A 15,126-nucleotide genomic window follows, 5' to 3' on the forward strand; every position below is an offset into this window, starting at 1 on the left:
TTTTTAAACAAATTCATTACTACTTTGACGTTTTCATTGTTTTTGTATAAATTGATACACAACAGAAATGTCTATAGTAGTGAACACCTTTAAAACCAACAGTCCCTTTTGTTATAATGTAAGCTCGTCATATTATTTAAAAAAACCTTAAATTACTTCACCCTAAAATACAGTTATTTATTAGGTTTTAATGTTTTATCCAGAATTTTAAATTAATGTGTGCATTTCTTTGTTTCAGACACGATGTCGTCGATTAGACTGCCATCGGTCGTAGTCAAATGACAATAACTAGATTAAAGGTAAATATCACAATTATTAATACACACTAATCAATTAGGGTTTTCGCGAATGAAAGATCCGCTAGATGGCGGGACGTGGATGTGGGGTCTGACTGCTGCGTGATTGGTGGATTTTGACATATCTGTCAATGTCATGTCAAAAATAACCAATCATGCAGCATTTGCACCTCGCGTGTACGTATTGCCATCTGGCGGATTTTTCATTCGCGAAAACCCTCATTGCACGAGCACGGTGTACCCTACTAAAAGTATCGATTTTGGCCAATGTATTTTGGTAAATTAGTATTGAAAAGTCCTTTGTCTAGCAGTGGAAGTCTTTAACTGAAACGACCGAGTATCAAAAATATTAAATCTCACATTTATAAATACTTCAGACTGAGAAATTCCTCCTCCCAGAGCTTCCTCGTTGTGGATAAAAAAAAAATATAAAGATAAATTTTATTACAATCTTTTTTTACCTATTATTAAAAAAACAGGCCGGTATATACATGGCTGAAACTGGTACTTCTACCCTTGGTTAAGACGACTTAACGAGTGTAGCTTTCTTAGCCGGTGTCTCTGCAAACAGCTAGTTTGGCTGTTTTCATTAGCTTCGATAGTCGCGTGTAGCAGCTTGTGACCCGGTGGACCGATGACCTAGTTAAGGTTCCGAGAAGCTAGTATGCAAAGATATAGAATCGTTCGCAGTGGTGTTCTTTAAGTACTGTTTATTTCTTGTAGTGAAAAGTCTAAAGATGATGATGATATTATGAAGGCGGTTAGGTTTGTTCCGGCGGTGAATGTCAGCACTTGTCAATATTTCTTTCGAAGTGGTAGACCCAGGATAGAGAGGATTGTAAAGAAACTTCATTAGTGTCAAATCTTATACAAAACTAGCTGTTCCCGCGTACAAACGCGTAAAACTAGTTCGAATAATATTTCCCGTTTTTGAAACCTTTTTCTTTACTGCTCCGCCCCTATTGGGTGTAGGATGATGTTATAGAGCCTAAAGCCATCCTGGATAAATGGGCTATCTAATACAAATATATTTTTTCAAATCGGACCAGTAGTTCCTGAGATTAGCGCGTTCAAGTAAACAAACAAACAAACAAACTCTTCAGCTTTATAATCTAAATATATAAAAGGAGAAACTGACTGACTTAGTGACATATCAACGCACAGCCTAAACGGCTAAACGTAGGCACTTGAAATTTGGAAGGGACGTAGCTTAGGTACCGTAGAGGTGCACTAAGAAAGGAATTCTCGAAATTCCCACGGGAACGGGAATTAGCGGGAACATACTTTTGTATGAAAAATCTAAACCGCTTAAGTTAGACGCTTGAAATTTGGCACGCAGGTACCTTAGTAAACTTAAAGCTTAGTTACAACATGATATTGCAAAATTCCCACGGGAACGGGAGTTAGCGGGAAAAAACATTTGTATGAAAAATCTAAACCGCGTAAGATGAAGGGGGTAAAACGGGATCCACGCGTACGAAGTCGCGGGCGGCCGCTAGTATTAGTATAGATTGAATAAAGACATTCATATTTCATGTTGCGACCCACGGTCGAGAACTAATCAGTTCTGCAGGTAACTTGAGATACAACTTAGTTTGTGTTGTATTTGGCTTTATGTACAGTTGGCCAGTCTCAGTCGTTAAGTCAAACAAGCTCAGACTGCGCTTATGAAGTCTCAAGTTATTGCTTTATTAAGGGGCCTTAGTAAGTGAAAACGGCAATATTTACTGTTTTCTATTAGCTGTTACTAATTAATTAAAATGTAATTTTTAATATATACGAGTATTGGCAGAGCGTATGTGTGATGGAAAGCTGTTTCGAAAACAAGATTAGAAAAATTTTGCTCGTTAGAAAAAACCGTGTTGTGAACTTTTTGGCTACTTTGGGTGTCACTATTTAACATTGCTAGTTTTTTGTAAAGGTACATTACAAATTCCATTGAATTTGACCTCGAGGAGTGGAGCGAGTGCAACAATACTCCCCATTGGGATTTGAACCAGCAAACCCATTGTACTTTGTGAATCACTAGGCCGCTGCTCGTCTATTGGACATAAAAAATTCTAACCATTCTGATGATTTGTTTACAAAATATGACTTAATAAATACAGAGGGCGCCGCTACTTACCGGAGATATAATTTTGTAAACGGTGTTACTTTGTTATAAGAATGTATAAATCAGCTTTTGTCCACGTCGAAAACTATTTCTACATCCATCTAAATCAGTGGTTAATCGTAAAACGAATATGGAAGATAGTTAATTTCGGATTAATTACAGTATGGATGAAAATATGATGGGATTAATATGATGAAGTTATCAATCATCACCGTTAATTTCCTGGGAAACTACACTGATTTCCAATTAAGAATCGCAGCGCGAATCCAGTTTAATTTAGTTACAGCATGTATGTACGCAGTTAACTCAATTAAACCATCATTAACGTTAATGAGAGCTTATTAATTAGAGTCTGTCCATCATGGTACGTCCGGCTCTAATTACAGCGACAGTGGATGCTTAGATGAGCTAATGTTAACACTAGTGTTGAGATGTATCTACGAGAAACACATCTCCGTACCACGTTAAGCGATGGTCTAGATCGGCGACAAACGTATTAACAAATATTGAATTAGCTTACTTTTTTGGGATGAGAAAATAAAATGGAAGATAAATTAGGAACGGAATATTACATTCTTATGAAAGAAATCGAGTAGGACGTATCACACCCACAGTCACTCACCTTGGGTTATTTTCCAAACCTTACTACTCAAAAAAGGTCACTGACTCACTCACTCGCTCATCACGAAATCTCAGAAACTACAAGTGTGGTGTCTTTAATTTTGCTTTTAGAATGTAGGTGCTCACTAAGACGGGACTAAGACTCCCACCTCTATCACAATATACATCCAGTATATTCTATACGAAAATTCAGACCGACCAGTTAGGATATCATAATGGTTCGGAAAAATATTTTACGTGCGGGTCCCCAAAAATTTGTAGCCTATGTATTCGCTTCAATTACAAATATATTAATATTGCTTTGGCAAATTGAATATCAAAAGCAAATACCAAACCAATAAAGCTTTTCGTCTATTAAAAAGGCTAGTTAATATTCCCTTTAATCAATCAGTATTGTGATACCTGTATGGCTGCTGTTTTCGACTGATATAAAACGTAAGCCGATTAGTGTGCAATCCCCGCTATACATTTTCCAAATAGCTACAAATTAAATTAAAATCATTTTCGTTGGAATAATTTAAGAATTATGGCTTTGAAATAAGGTGCTTTTAACAGACATTGTTAATTGATAAATTGTACCTACTTTTGCTGCAAACGTTAACAAAAGCTTAAAGCTTTTATAAAAGGTAATTTAATACTTTGTGAGGTATTAAGGTATTAATTTATTGACGACTTAACTGTACATTATATTTTATAATTATTATAAGTATAATTATTTTCATAAGGATCGGCCAAACCAACGCGATCAGCCTGCAATCGCGAACACGATGGCAATCAATGCGTTTAAGTCTGATCGCACGCGTTGGTATGGCTGAACCTTTACGGATTTTCGAAATTTAAGCCTTGATCACACGTACCGAGCAAACGGTGTGTGAACACTACGCCGAGTGCTCGGCCGAGCGCTTGAGTATGTGACTTGCTCACCCAACTGTCTCGACCGAGTAAACATACTGTCTCGCCCGTTTACTCGGTACGTGTGATCAAGGCTATATAATCGCGCAATCTGCCCGTTGTCACACCAATTTACCAAGCTGCATACTGGACACGGCTTGTGCATAGAGGCACTACCTAGATGGGGTATCTAGGTAGTGCCTCTATGCACAAGCCTTGCCACAACAGTGTATTCATAGACGTCCAGACAAAAGCTTGTCACCCCAGTGAGATCCGATACCGCAACCACAATTCCGATAGTCCGAATATTGGAATCACCTGTCCAGTGTCCAGCGTCTTACTTACACAAAGTAGGGCACGTAATACCTTCTGCTAAAGCTCAAAATCCTATGCAGCTGATACACATGAGAGCTCCCATTGAATAACTTCCTTAATAATTTCAATCCAAAATCCAGAGAACAGACGGATTAGTTAAGTGTTTAATCAAACGATGCATTCTTCCTTCGAATGGTCGATGGAAAAAGTTAAAGGACTGAAGTAAGAGACTTGTGACAAGGTGAATGACACAAGTCCCCCTGAGGGTTACAACTTAGCTTTGTAACCTTCAGGGGGGCTCCCCTCTATCTGGCAGAATCTCGTTACGCAGAAACTCATTTGGCATAACTAACTTGGCATAATCTTCTTTAACCGAATATTTATAAGGCATAAACATTGTTAAAAATAATCATCGTTTGGCAGAATGCTTATATACCCGAATTTTCAATGGCATACTTTTAAGATAGCAGAATTTTATTTGGCATAATTTCGATTAGCATAATGATTATTTGGCATAAATAATGGTAGGTATTCCAATGGTGGAATACGGCTAACATTTAGAGTGCCTACCCAACTTTTGGGTTTGCGTGTTTTTTTAGTGAATAGAGTCCAGCCTAGGACGTCCTTTTCTCAGTGTAAGATCGGCATGATCTAGTCTTCAAATTTACCAACGAAGGTCATTTTAAAAAACTTGTTGGACAACAAAGCTATAGGTTAGGTTAGACTTACGACCTTACACAGCGTGAAGGCGAGTGAGCGAGCGAGCGCAGCGAGCGAAGCGAACGTGTCGCGGCAGCGGCCGCCGAGCACTAAGTCTAGAATCGCATACTGAAATAGTTGATTTCCAATAAAAACTACCCAAAAACGCAACTTAACCTCAAAATTTCATTTTCAGTTTTTTCAGAAACTAATTTTTGATCTCCCCCATTCACAGGGGGAGTTCCCCTACCCCCCTCTCTCCCTCCACCTCATCCCTTAAACCCTTAATAATACGATAGAGGAATAAACATTTTACCTTTAATAGTATGCTAAAAGGCTATTCTGACTAACAACTTTCTGCGATGTGATGGTTCTGCTTTTTAATTATTCGGGATACTAAAATTATGCCTAAAGATGATTCTGCCTTACGAAATTATTAGTTTTGAATGTATACCAAATGAGTGTATGCCTAACGAATTTCTGCGTAAAGAAGATTATGCCATCCGTTGTTATGCATAGTAAAATTTTGATTAAAAAAGTTCTGCGAAAAAAGGTAGAACCCTTCAGGGGGCGTAGTGTGAGTTTACGTCAAACGCAATCGATGTCGACTGCGTAAAAAAGTGACATGGCTGGGTTGCACCATCTTACTTTAACTTTGACAAACGTCAAAAATCTGTCAAACTCCATACAAAACACACCGGTGTGTTTTGTATGGAGTTTGACAGATTGATCGTCATAGTTACTGTTAAAGTAAGGTGGTGCAACTCAGCCTTAATGTCTGGCGGATTGTACAGCGCCCCTAGCGGAAATTTTCAAGAACTAAAATCTTCATATATATTTTAACGCGCTCGCTAGTGACGACGTTCGATGTAAACTCATACTAAGCCCTCAGTTGTAACATTTTTTTTATTGACGAATGATGACATTCAGTAGCATTGAAACAACAAGCGACAATACTATAGACCAATGGTGTCGGTGTTGGACTGTCCGCATCGAGATGCGAGGAAAGCAGTTTGGAATCACACCGCCGCTGGACTATTGTTGTGAACTCACTCAAGACACAACCATAACCTGACACGAGGGGTCTATTAGTGATTTGCTTAAAAACAATAAAGCCAATAACATGGTGCTTCATCCTAAAACTAAATTGCTTTAAGTCCTACAAAGGAATTAACAAGAACTTGAAGTAATATCAGAGGTAATGTAACGATCGAATACTCCACTCGTGCGATTATAATACGCCGTGGTACCGATCGAATCCCTTTCGGAACTACCAAAACGGTGACATTCCGAATGCAAAAAAGAAAATCCCCGCCTATACACGGTGCCGTTTGATGTTCGCTTAAACGCGCAATTTGAATACGAAAGTCGAACGTAGAATTCGCCAAACGCGATGCATTAATCGAAATAATCGGTAATCGATTGTGAAACTAACGTCAAGTTTTTGTCACTGGTTTGTCCAATTAGGCAATCCATGCAGGCGACAATGACTATTCGAGGGTCGCTAGTTAAACCGTTGACCACTTAGGCTGGGTTACACCATCTTACTTTAACTTTGACAAACATCAAAAATCTGTCAAACTCCATACAAAAAACACCGGTTGTCGTTAGTTGCGGTCAAAGTTAGGTGGTGCAGTTCAGCCTTAACTTTTGTAGTAAACCCACCCCTAACACAATAGGTATTATTTAGCACAGATGGAAGGGTTTACTTTAATTAGTAATTTGATTATCAAGTCATTTTAGTCTCCATTGCAGGAGCACGACTCTCTAATTTACTTTGGATTTCACTGTGATTTCACCTACTCTCCCTAATGGTTTATTTATTTATTTTTTCTTGTTTTGAGTCGGACATCAGTCGTAGGTTAATAAGAGCGCACACATTGTAATTGAAAGAGCACATTGTCTTTTACGACATTAATCATAAAAGAACTTTTTTTTAAATACCAAGGGAGAATTCCATGTAACATCCATTCAAACTAGATGTCAGAGGTCCCGTGATTTGATTACTCACTGAGGCGACGCAGCCGTGCAGCCGACAGAGGCAATGTTAATGTTTTAACGCAATCGTACATCGTACATTGCATTTGACGTGCATTCGCACTGCAGCCATCCCAGGCGGGTGAGCGCTAACGCGGTGCGACAAGTGTCAATTTGAATCAAGAAGCTTAGTGCCCGCATCGGGTATTGTGGGGAATGACTGTGACGCATTCGAAGCTTCTCGGACTATCACGTTGATTTAATTACACTGTACCCCGTTAGAGAGACCGTTAAGTCAATAACTATCATTTAGCTTAGTATGAACGGGATTGGTAACAAACTAATAAGCAGGTTGTATTAATCTCAATTTCATAATATTGAAGTCCATTTTTTGCATGAAATGTATTCGAAACAACTCTCTTTAAATTCGTAGGATTAGATTTATTGCCTTCGAAACTTTAATACGACGTATGCACGCTATGAGTTTACGTTTTTTGCGCTCGCTAGTAAGTGCATCAAAAAAATCTATGAAGATTTTAGTTCTTGAAAGTAGCCGCTAGAGGCGCTGTACAATCTAACATACACCCCTTTGCAATCTCCAGTACCTACTACGAAAAAGTAGCCCTTACTGTCATAAATCTGCTATTAATTATTAAGCTTTCATATTTATGAGGAGGCATTCGCTGTTTCACCATAACGAATGGCTAGTACATCTGCGAACACATTACCTTCTTTTTGGCATCGAATCCGGGTCATGAGGGTAGTATGCACCCGGCAAATGTCAGTAACCCCATTTTGGGTAAGTTAATGTGCAGATTTATACAGGGCGTGTGTATTCGTTTAAAGTGGAATGGCTATTTTTAAGAATTATTCCAGTTGGTATCAGTGTTTTGCAGCTTTTTAAAATATTGTTAGTTCTTTTGGTGTTCTGTTCTGGAATTAGTACGAGTCGTACTTTGTTTACAGCTAAGTTACTGAAATATATGATATAAGTATGTATTTTAAAAAGGTATGAAAAAAATTACTTAAAAACGACAAAACCAAATCAACGAGCTACAGATGAGCTTATCTTTAAATAGTAATGTCAATAATGTGCTATCATTGACTTCAAAACTCATTATGAGGCATTAAAAAATAGTTTTGATTTCAAAACACACTTTGGTAGAGCATAAAAAAAAACAGTACCTATGGTTTGTGTTCGTGGAAGTTATATTTACATTGCATTTTAAATACATTTATTTTAGCTTGTAGATTTCATAATTTACATCACATTTCAGACACAATTTATTATTTTACAACGACGCTATTTACTACTTTATAGGTCTATCTTAGTGGAAAGACCGCTAGACTAAAATTGCGCATTTTATCATCCTTAAGAAATCACAACTTTTTACTAAAATTGCGCATTTTGTCATCCATAAGAAATAAATAGCACTTTTTACATTTTTTTTTTCTTTACTAATTAACTTGTACCTAAAACGTAAACATATCAGACATCTTAGTTTTTAAATTGAAACGTAACCACTTTTCCTTCCTCAGAATTTCTTAGATGAGGAAGTTTTGACGAGGTAGATTTTAGAACCTCCATTCAAGATGTCGCAATAAGCTAAAATGTAGGCCATCCGCCACATCAGGCGTATTTTCCGATCCAAACGGTTCAAAAGAAAGGCGTCAGTCAAGCTACACCAGCGAGAATCAACCGATGGCTGTAAGCCCCTTGTGAAAGCTCGAAACTCTATTCAAGCTCTATGCATTCAGACTTTTTGGTGGAATTCGAATATTTGGATAAATCACACGCCTGTACATGAGAGCAGGTTTTTAAAACGGACCTTTCGTTTGCAGTTATTTTATTTTTAGGTACTTTAGATACAAGTTTTTCTGGAATTAGTACCTTACACTTTGGGTTAAAAATCCATGGCCTAGACTAGATATTTTAAGGACAACATTTTGAAGGGTTCTATAAATATTTTTTGAGTAATTTTTCTATTTGAATAAGAAAACTAAGCAGTTAAAGCTCTTTTTAACTAATTGAATTGATTACTGGCTATGCAAACTTACAGAACGTAAACAAACGAAGATATTAAGATAAAATAAATAAGAACTTCATCCATTTCATGAACATTATCAGACAATATTTTTAAATTGCCAAGCAATATTTTTATACGATTGAAGGCTTGTTTTCTTTAACATGTAATTTTAATACAGGGTGTATGTTTCTCGTATTTCGGTTTTACTATATTGTGTCAATTCCACGGCATATTTTCGGTGCTGTTTTCTGCTTGTTTAAATATAATTGTCCAAATAAATAGCATTATTGTTTTAATAAGTGCACTTTTTTGGAGTAGGTTTTTTTTATGGACTGTATCATATTAGAATAAGTACGTATTATTTTATTATTGTGATATAATACAGGGTGTATTTTGTCGACAGTGTCGGGAGCGCTCATGAGACAATCGTGTCATCGGCTGCTTGAGCACCAGCAGGCCGGCGGAGACGAACCCCCCCTTTACTCACCAATCGATCAAATTTCAGGTAAAACTTACTTTTACTCACCTTCCATTACACCTCACCATTTAAATTAAATTGCAACTTGGACTTCTTAGGGGCAGAGCAGGCATGCGACTTTTAACGTCGACGATCAGCGATTATGCGACTGTATCGATTCAGCATCGCGATTTCGTGACTTCATGCGTCTGGACTAGGGATGTAATGGATATGTTGTTTCGGTTATGGATACGGTTACGGATATAGGAATAATATTATACCGGTTTCGGTTACAGTTACGGATAGTTTTTTATTTCAGATATCCGAAAGTTTCGGTTACGGTTACGGATATCTGTGCTTTAGAATGCAATTTGCAATAGTTGTCCAACACGGTTCATTCATGGCCGCACACTTTACATCGAATAAAAAGTAAATAAAAAATAATACTAGATGGCATTATAAAGGTAAATCAGGCTGTTCGGCAAAAAACAATTTAAACTGACTACCTACATCCGAAACTTTTGAATCGGTTACGGTTACGGTTTCGGATATTTTTTTATTTCGGATATCCGAAAGTTTCGGTTACGGTTACGGATATGCATAACATCCCTGGTCTGGACGAGGTATCGGAATTGCGCGTTTGATCGATTGCTGTCGCTGCGTGACGCCACATCGAACTTCTGAAAAGCGACTCACTCAATCGCCGCGTTTGACGTGTGCGGTGTTCAATCTGTGGTCACTACAATCAGTTTCTAAAAAGTAGTTATATCACCGATCGCTGATTGTAAAAGTAACATGTGTGCTCATAAAGGCCATGCCTAAATTTTGGAATGCATGTGAATTTGAATCGAATCACATCTAGCTTTTTAAAGTAATAAATTGAATTTAATGAGCTTGTAACTGGTATTTTATTTGTGACAGTGCGTATTTCACTAGACCATTCCAATGTGATAATGATCTTCTAGTTAGATGACTAATTCATATCTAGAAATGCATTATTCCAACCAGACATGGTCCTGTGTCATACGTAGGGTTATTTAATTATTTAAATGCTAATCAGTTTCTTACTAAAAAGACAAAATGCAATACAAAATATTATTCTAACTTGAAAGGGCTTAAATTCCATAATATCAATCTTAATCACATTTTAATTATTTATCACGTTTCATATCACTATCAATCAGTAGGAATATGAACTTCATAATATTAACCAAAACGAAAATTTTCACCCGGTATGCTCCCAGCAATAACTAAGCCTGCTACATCTGCTAGTAAAACGGCCATAAAATGTACAGCCTCATTGTTTTAGAATACCCCACTGACCGTATTCAGTTTACCAGAAGCTTGGCCCGCTTTTTACCCGGTCCGGATCCCTGCCAAGCGGGGACTTATCCCTAGGGTATCAAAACTTATTGCCTTAAGTTTTGGAACCTTGCCACTGGCCGTTGCATTACGTACGCTTCAATAGTACGCTTTGACCCCGTTTTGATATAAATATGACAGTTGACAGCTGGTTCGGTTTCTTAGTATTTACAAACAGAGTAATAGCTATTGACTACTCATGTGAGAAAGCTAGAAAGCTGGACATTCAACAAAAAATAAAAGAGTATGACCCGTGAATCATTAGAAAATACTCAGAAATAGATTCATTTATTTTAATAGACCATTCACAGACACAGAAACCAGAAAATTATGCAGTTATAGTTCTAAGTTTGTTTGAAGATTATTAGTGATACCTATTAGTGAAGAAAAGTCAGTACCTACTACTCATTTCATTATTGTAAGTAATAATAAATATTAATAATGTAATTATAAGTATAATATTTAATAATAACAAATATGGAAGCAATAAATTATTGAGTACATAATAAAGCCGTGAGTACATAACGTAACTCATTAATAAACGTCGCGTTAAGACCCGTGTCTTACAATTTTAGTTGAAATGGAACGCGAAAGTTTAAAATCTTATAATAAATTATTGAGTATGGTATTACAAAACAACGCCAAACATTATATTCTCTTCTAATGATTCATACCAAACAAATTAAATTTAATCGAATTTTGCGCATGGTTCAATCGCAACTAAAAGCAATTAATACCCTTTGAAAACCATTAATTACATCAATAATATTAGTTTACGGAGAACCAAAAGCGCATTGCGAAACTGTAATAGCAGGCGACGTTTGCTTATTCGTAGAATTATTTGGTCTGTTATTTAAGCTATGCATTTGTAGAAGCTATACAGAAGTAATATGGCCAATCCTTACTAATATTATAAATGCGGAAGTAACTCTGTCTGTCTGTGTCGCTTTCACGCCTAAACCACTGAACCGATTTTGATGAAAGGCATAGAGATAGTTTGAGACCTGGGCAAGGACATAGGATAGTTTTATCCCAGTTTTTGAAACAGGGACGTGCGCCATAATGCTTTTCTGTGACAGACAAAATTTCACGCGGGCGAAGCCGTGGGCGGAAAGCTAGTCAGATATAAATTGCTTATTTAAAGAACGCTTCAAGTGAGAAAGATGAACAAAATAAAAGTTCGTAAACAGCAGATGGGGTAAATACTGAACTATCGAAGTTGTTTTAGAGCCCTTTAATCCAGATTTTCGCGCAGACAGTACCTAAGCAGATTTAAATTTTACAGAAAACTTTAGTCCCATTGAACTCACGGATCCCGACTGTCTGAAAGTCTGACCCATTTACGACAATGCAGGATAAAAGATTCCCCCGGCGGACCAACTTTGTGCGTCCACACGCGATTTATTTTTATTTTCATACGCTATTACTTGCACAAATATTTAAGGCTGCATTTTGAAGAGGCTCTCTGGAGTTTAATGGTGCCTTTTTAAGATTCTGTGGACATCTGGAAAGTCCTGGAAAAATTACCTAACTCTGTCACAATTACTTGTCATTTAACTAAGAATAACCATATACAGTGAGTGCTATGTTTTATTAGTATTTTACTATACAGCCTTTATTTGGTGTAAGGATGACGTATTTTGTGTCGATCATCTTTTTTCAGTGACAGTGAACCATCAAAATTGCAAGGTTTACATTTACATTAAAAAAAATCAAAATCAAAAATATTTATTCAGTTTAGACCACAAGTGGCACTTATGAACGTCAAAAAATAGTAAATAATAAAAAAAGAAAAGGTAGCCCTTATGGGGCACTTTACATGTCTCTCCACTATATTTACACCATAAAACTGAGACGGCAAATAACAATCATAGAGCGGACTTTAAAATCAGTCTGGTTTTTACCCAACAGTCCCAGAAGGAGGAGGTTTCTATCCAATAAGTTATAACAATTTTTTTTTTTTAACTTTCGCGTTCCATTTCAACTAAAATAGAAAGACACGGGTCTTAACGCGACGTTTATTAATGAGTTACGTTATGTACTCACGGCTTAACGTTTCGGCTGTGCTATGCTGCAGCCGTGGTCACAAGCAGACTGGCGGCTCGCGGCGTCGTCCGTTCGGGCGGGCTTGAAAATTTTCAACTACCCTCATATTGTCATTTTTACACTACCACTAGTGATGTTACCACGACACACAACTCTCACAGTATCCGTATTCGTACTTGACGGGCGTTAAGACCCGTGTCTTTCTATTTAAGTTATAACAATAAGTTCTAGAGAATCCAACTTGACTTAACGCGGCGAGCATTCCCTAGTCAAAACGTGGCGGCGCTTCTTACTTAGAAACTTGTGGAATTAAACTTGTGCAATTCTATATTGCATCGAAACGCAGCTTACTTGCTGTCCCTATGGGAATTCCCTGTATTAGTTTATTCGATGAATCCGTGGAAACAAACTGGTTGCGGTTTTCCACCGCCATCACTCCACGCTAGCTTGTAGACTTATAGGATTCACTGAAATGCCATAGATTGAATATACCTATAGCTTGAAAAGGCGTAACTTTAAAACAACTCTTGCACATTTGGTAAAGTAAAATCTAACAACTATTTGAAAGTTGACATACAAAACTTGCAAGTTAGTCAACAAAAATGTATGTCGTATCCGCTGCAAATGGCACTCACAAGAATGTTCATTTAACGTAAATCGATAATGGATAAATTTAGTCAGAACAGCATCAACAAGACATTGATTAGTGCAAGCTCATTAGCTTGATCTAGGATTATTAAACGGCTAACAGGTGGTCAGGGTGCCATCTTGAGGTAATTAGACGATCTTAATTGGGGTCATCCGATCGGAAGGTGTCCGATATAGCGCGACAGAGTGGCTAAGGGAGCATCGGCTGGGCAATACGCATGTAAGGCTTTATCATCTGTTAGCATTAAGCATTAAAGATGCAATTTACTGAATTTGGTTAGCGCTTTCATGACAAAAGCATAATGAGTAAAGTTTGACCGTACATAATTAAACGAGTCACTGCATCCGATAAGTTTTTTTCGTATTATTTTACATACAATACAAAAAATACATTAGGAAGCTATGCTAGTAATAAACACCGTTTTCGGCAAGAATGACGACTTGACAGTCAGAGGAGAGCTGCGTAAACGCTCCTTAAGAGCAAATTTTCTAAACTAATTTAATTAGGGCAGACATTTTATATTGTGATTCAAATGTTGGTCCCATAAAAATGTTGTATTTTGCATTGTGCAGGCTTTTTTACATGCTGTATAAGCATTGACTAACTCGTTGTGGCTACAATACAACCTTTACTTCAGGTGGCTATTAAACAAACCGCTCCGGAAAAGGTGGCGATCACCTGCCTGATTTGGCGGAAATCCCTGTTAAGACATCGGGGAGCCATTCGAGGGAGAAATCCGTCCATCGGGGAAACCGGAAATCAATGGTCGAAACTCCCATTAGTCGTTTACCGGACGAATGATGGGCATGACATCATTCGTACTTCAAAAATCTTTAATATTTTGACAGCTAAACTAAAATGAATCAGACGTGTTTCACCCGACGTGTTTTTCACAAAGAATTTCAAAGTTGTGTTTACAATAAACAACCACTTAAAACCTACCTAAACCTCTGTAGTTAAACATTAACCAAACGAACTAACATTATTTATAATCGAAATAAAGAAGACCGACTTTACAAAACATTACAGCAATCATTAAGACTCGCCTGAATCTTTAAAACATCGGTTTTTTAAAGTCGGTTTTATTGATGGATTCTGTTTATTTAACCGATGTGTATTTGTATTCTAGATTTGCTGCCGTTATATAAGTATAAGTATGTTATATTTAGAGTAAGACCCACATTTGTGTTTATGTTCTATATATTGCACTAGTAATGCTTCTTATGTTGTCGGGTATCGCATGTTCATGCACCATCCTGCATCAATGTCCTAAGGCAGAACATTTAAATGTCATAATGAGATGTTATGGGTTTTGCCTATGATGGCATGTGTCATCCCTCCACAAAATTCAATATTAAAAATTAGGTATAACTGCAGTTTACAATGCAAAATACAGCAAATGTTGTATTTTGCATGGTGCAGTTTAGGTACTATAAAATGACTCAGTAAATCAGAGAATAGGAAAAGAAAGTAAAATTAAAAGAGACCTTTTGGCACCACTCAGTGGACACCAAACAAAGTGGTTTTAGATATGAATGCTGCTTATTATGCTCTCGGAACATTTTTTTAATTATTTACTTAGTTTAAATACAACACATAACTTACGATCATGATTGCGAGTTAATGTATATCATCTTGACTCCTTTTACACGCAATTCCGTATTACATAAATT

At 37.1% G+C, this 15,126-nt stretch overlaps 1 protein-coding gene across 1 annotated transcript in view; it reads left to right on the forward strand.

Annotated features, from left to right (window-relative positions):
• Nucleotides 1-15,126, forward strand: part of LOC135086957 (glucose transporter type 1) — a 137,052-nt gene that overhangs the window by 100,952 nt on the left and 20,974 nt on the right. The window contains exons 2-3 of the mRNA XM_063981793.1: nt 239-299; nt 9,343-9,444. Coding sequence (XP_063837863.1) covers nt 9,357-9,444 — 88 coding nt within the window. The 5' untranslated portion in view covers nt 239-299; nt 9,343-9,356. The remainder of the gene's footprint in view (nt 1-238; nt 300-9,342; nt 9,445-15,126) is intronic.

Source organism: Ostrinia nubilalis, chromosome Z (assembly GCF_963855985.1).
Source record: "Ostrinia nubilalis chromosome Z, ilOstNubi1.1, whole genome shotgun sequence".
Lineage (NCBI taxonomy): Eukaryota > Metazoa > Arthropoda > Insecta > Lepidoptera > Crambidae > Ostrinia > Ostrinia nubilalis.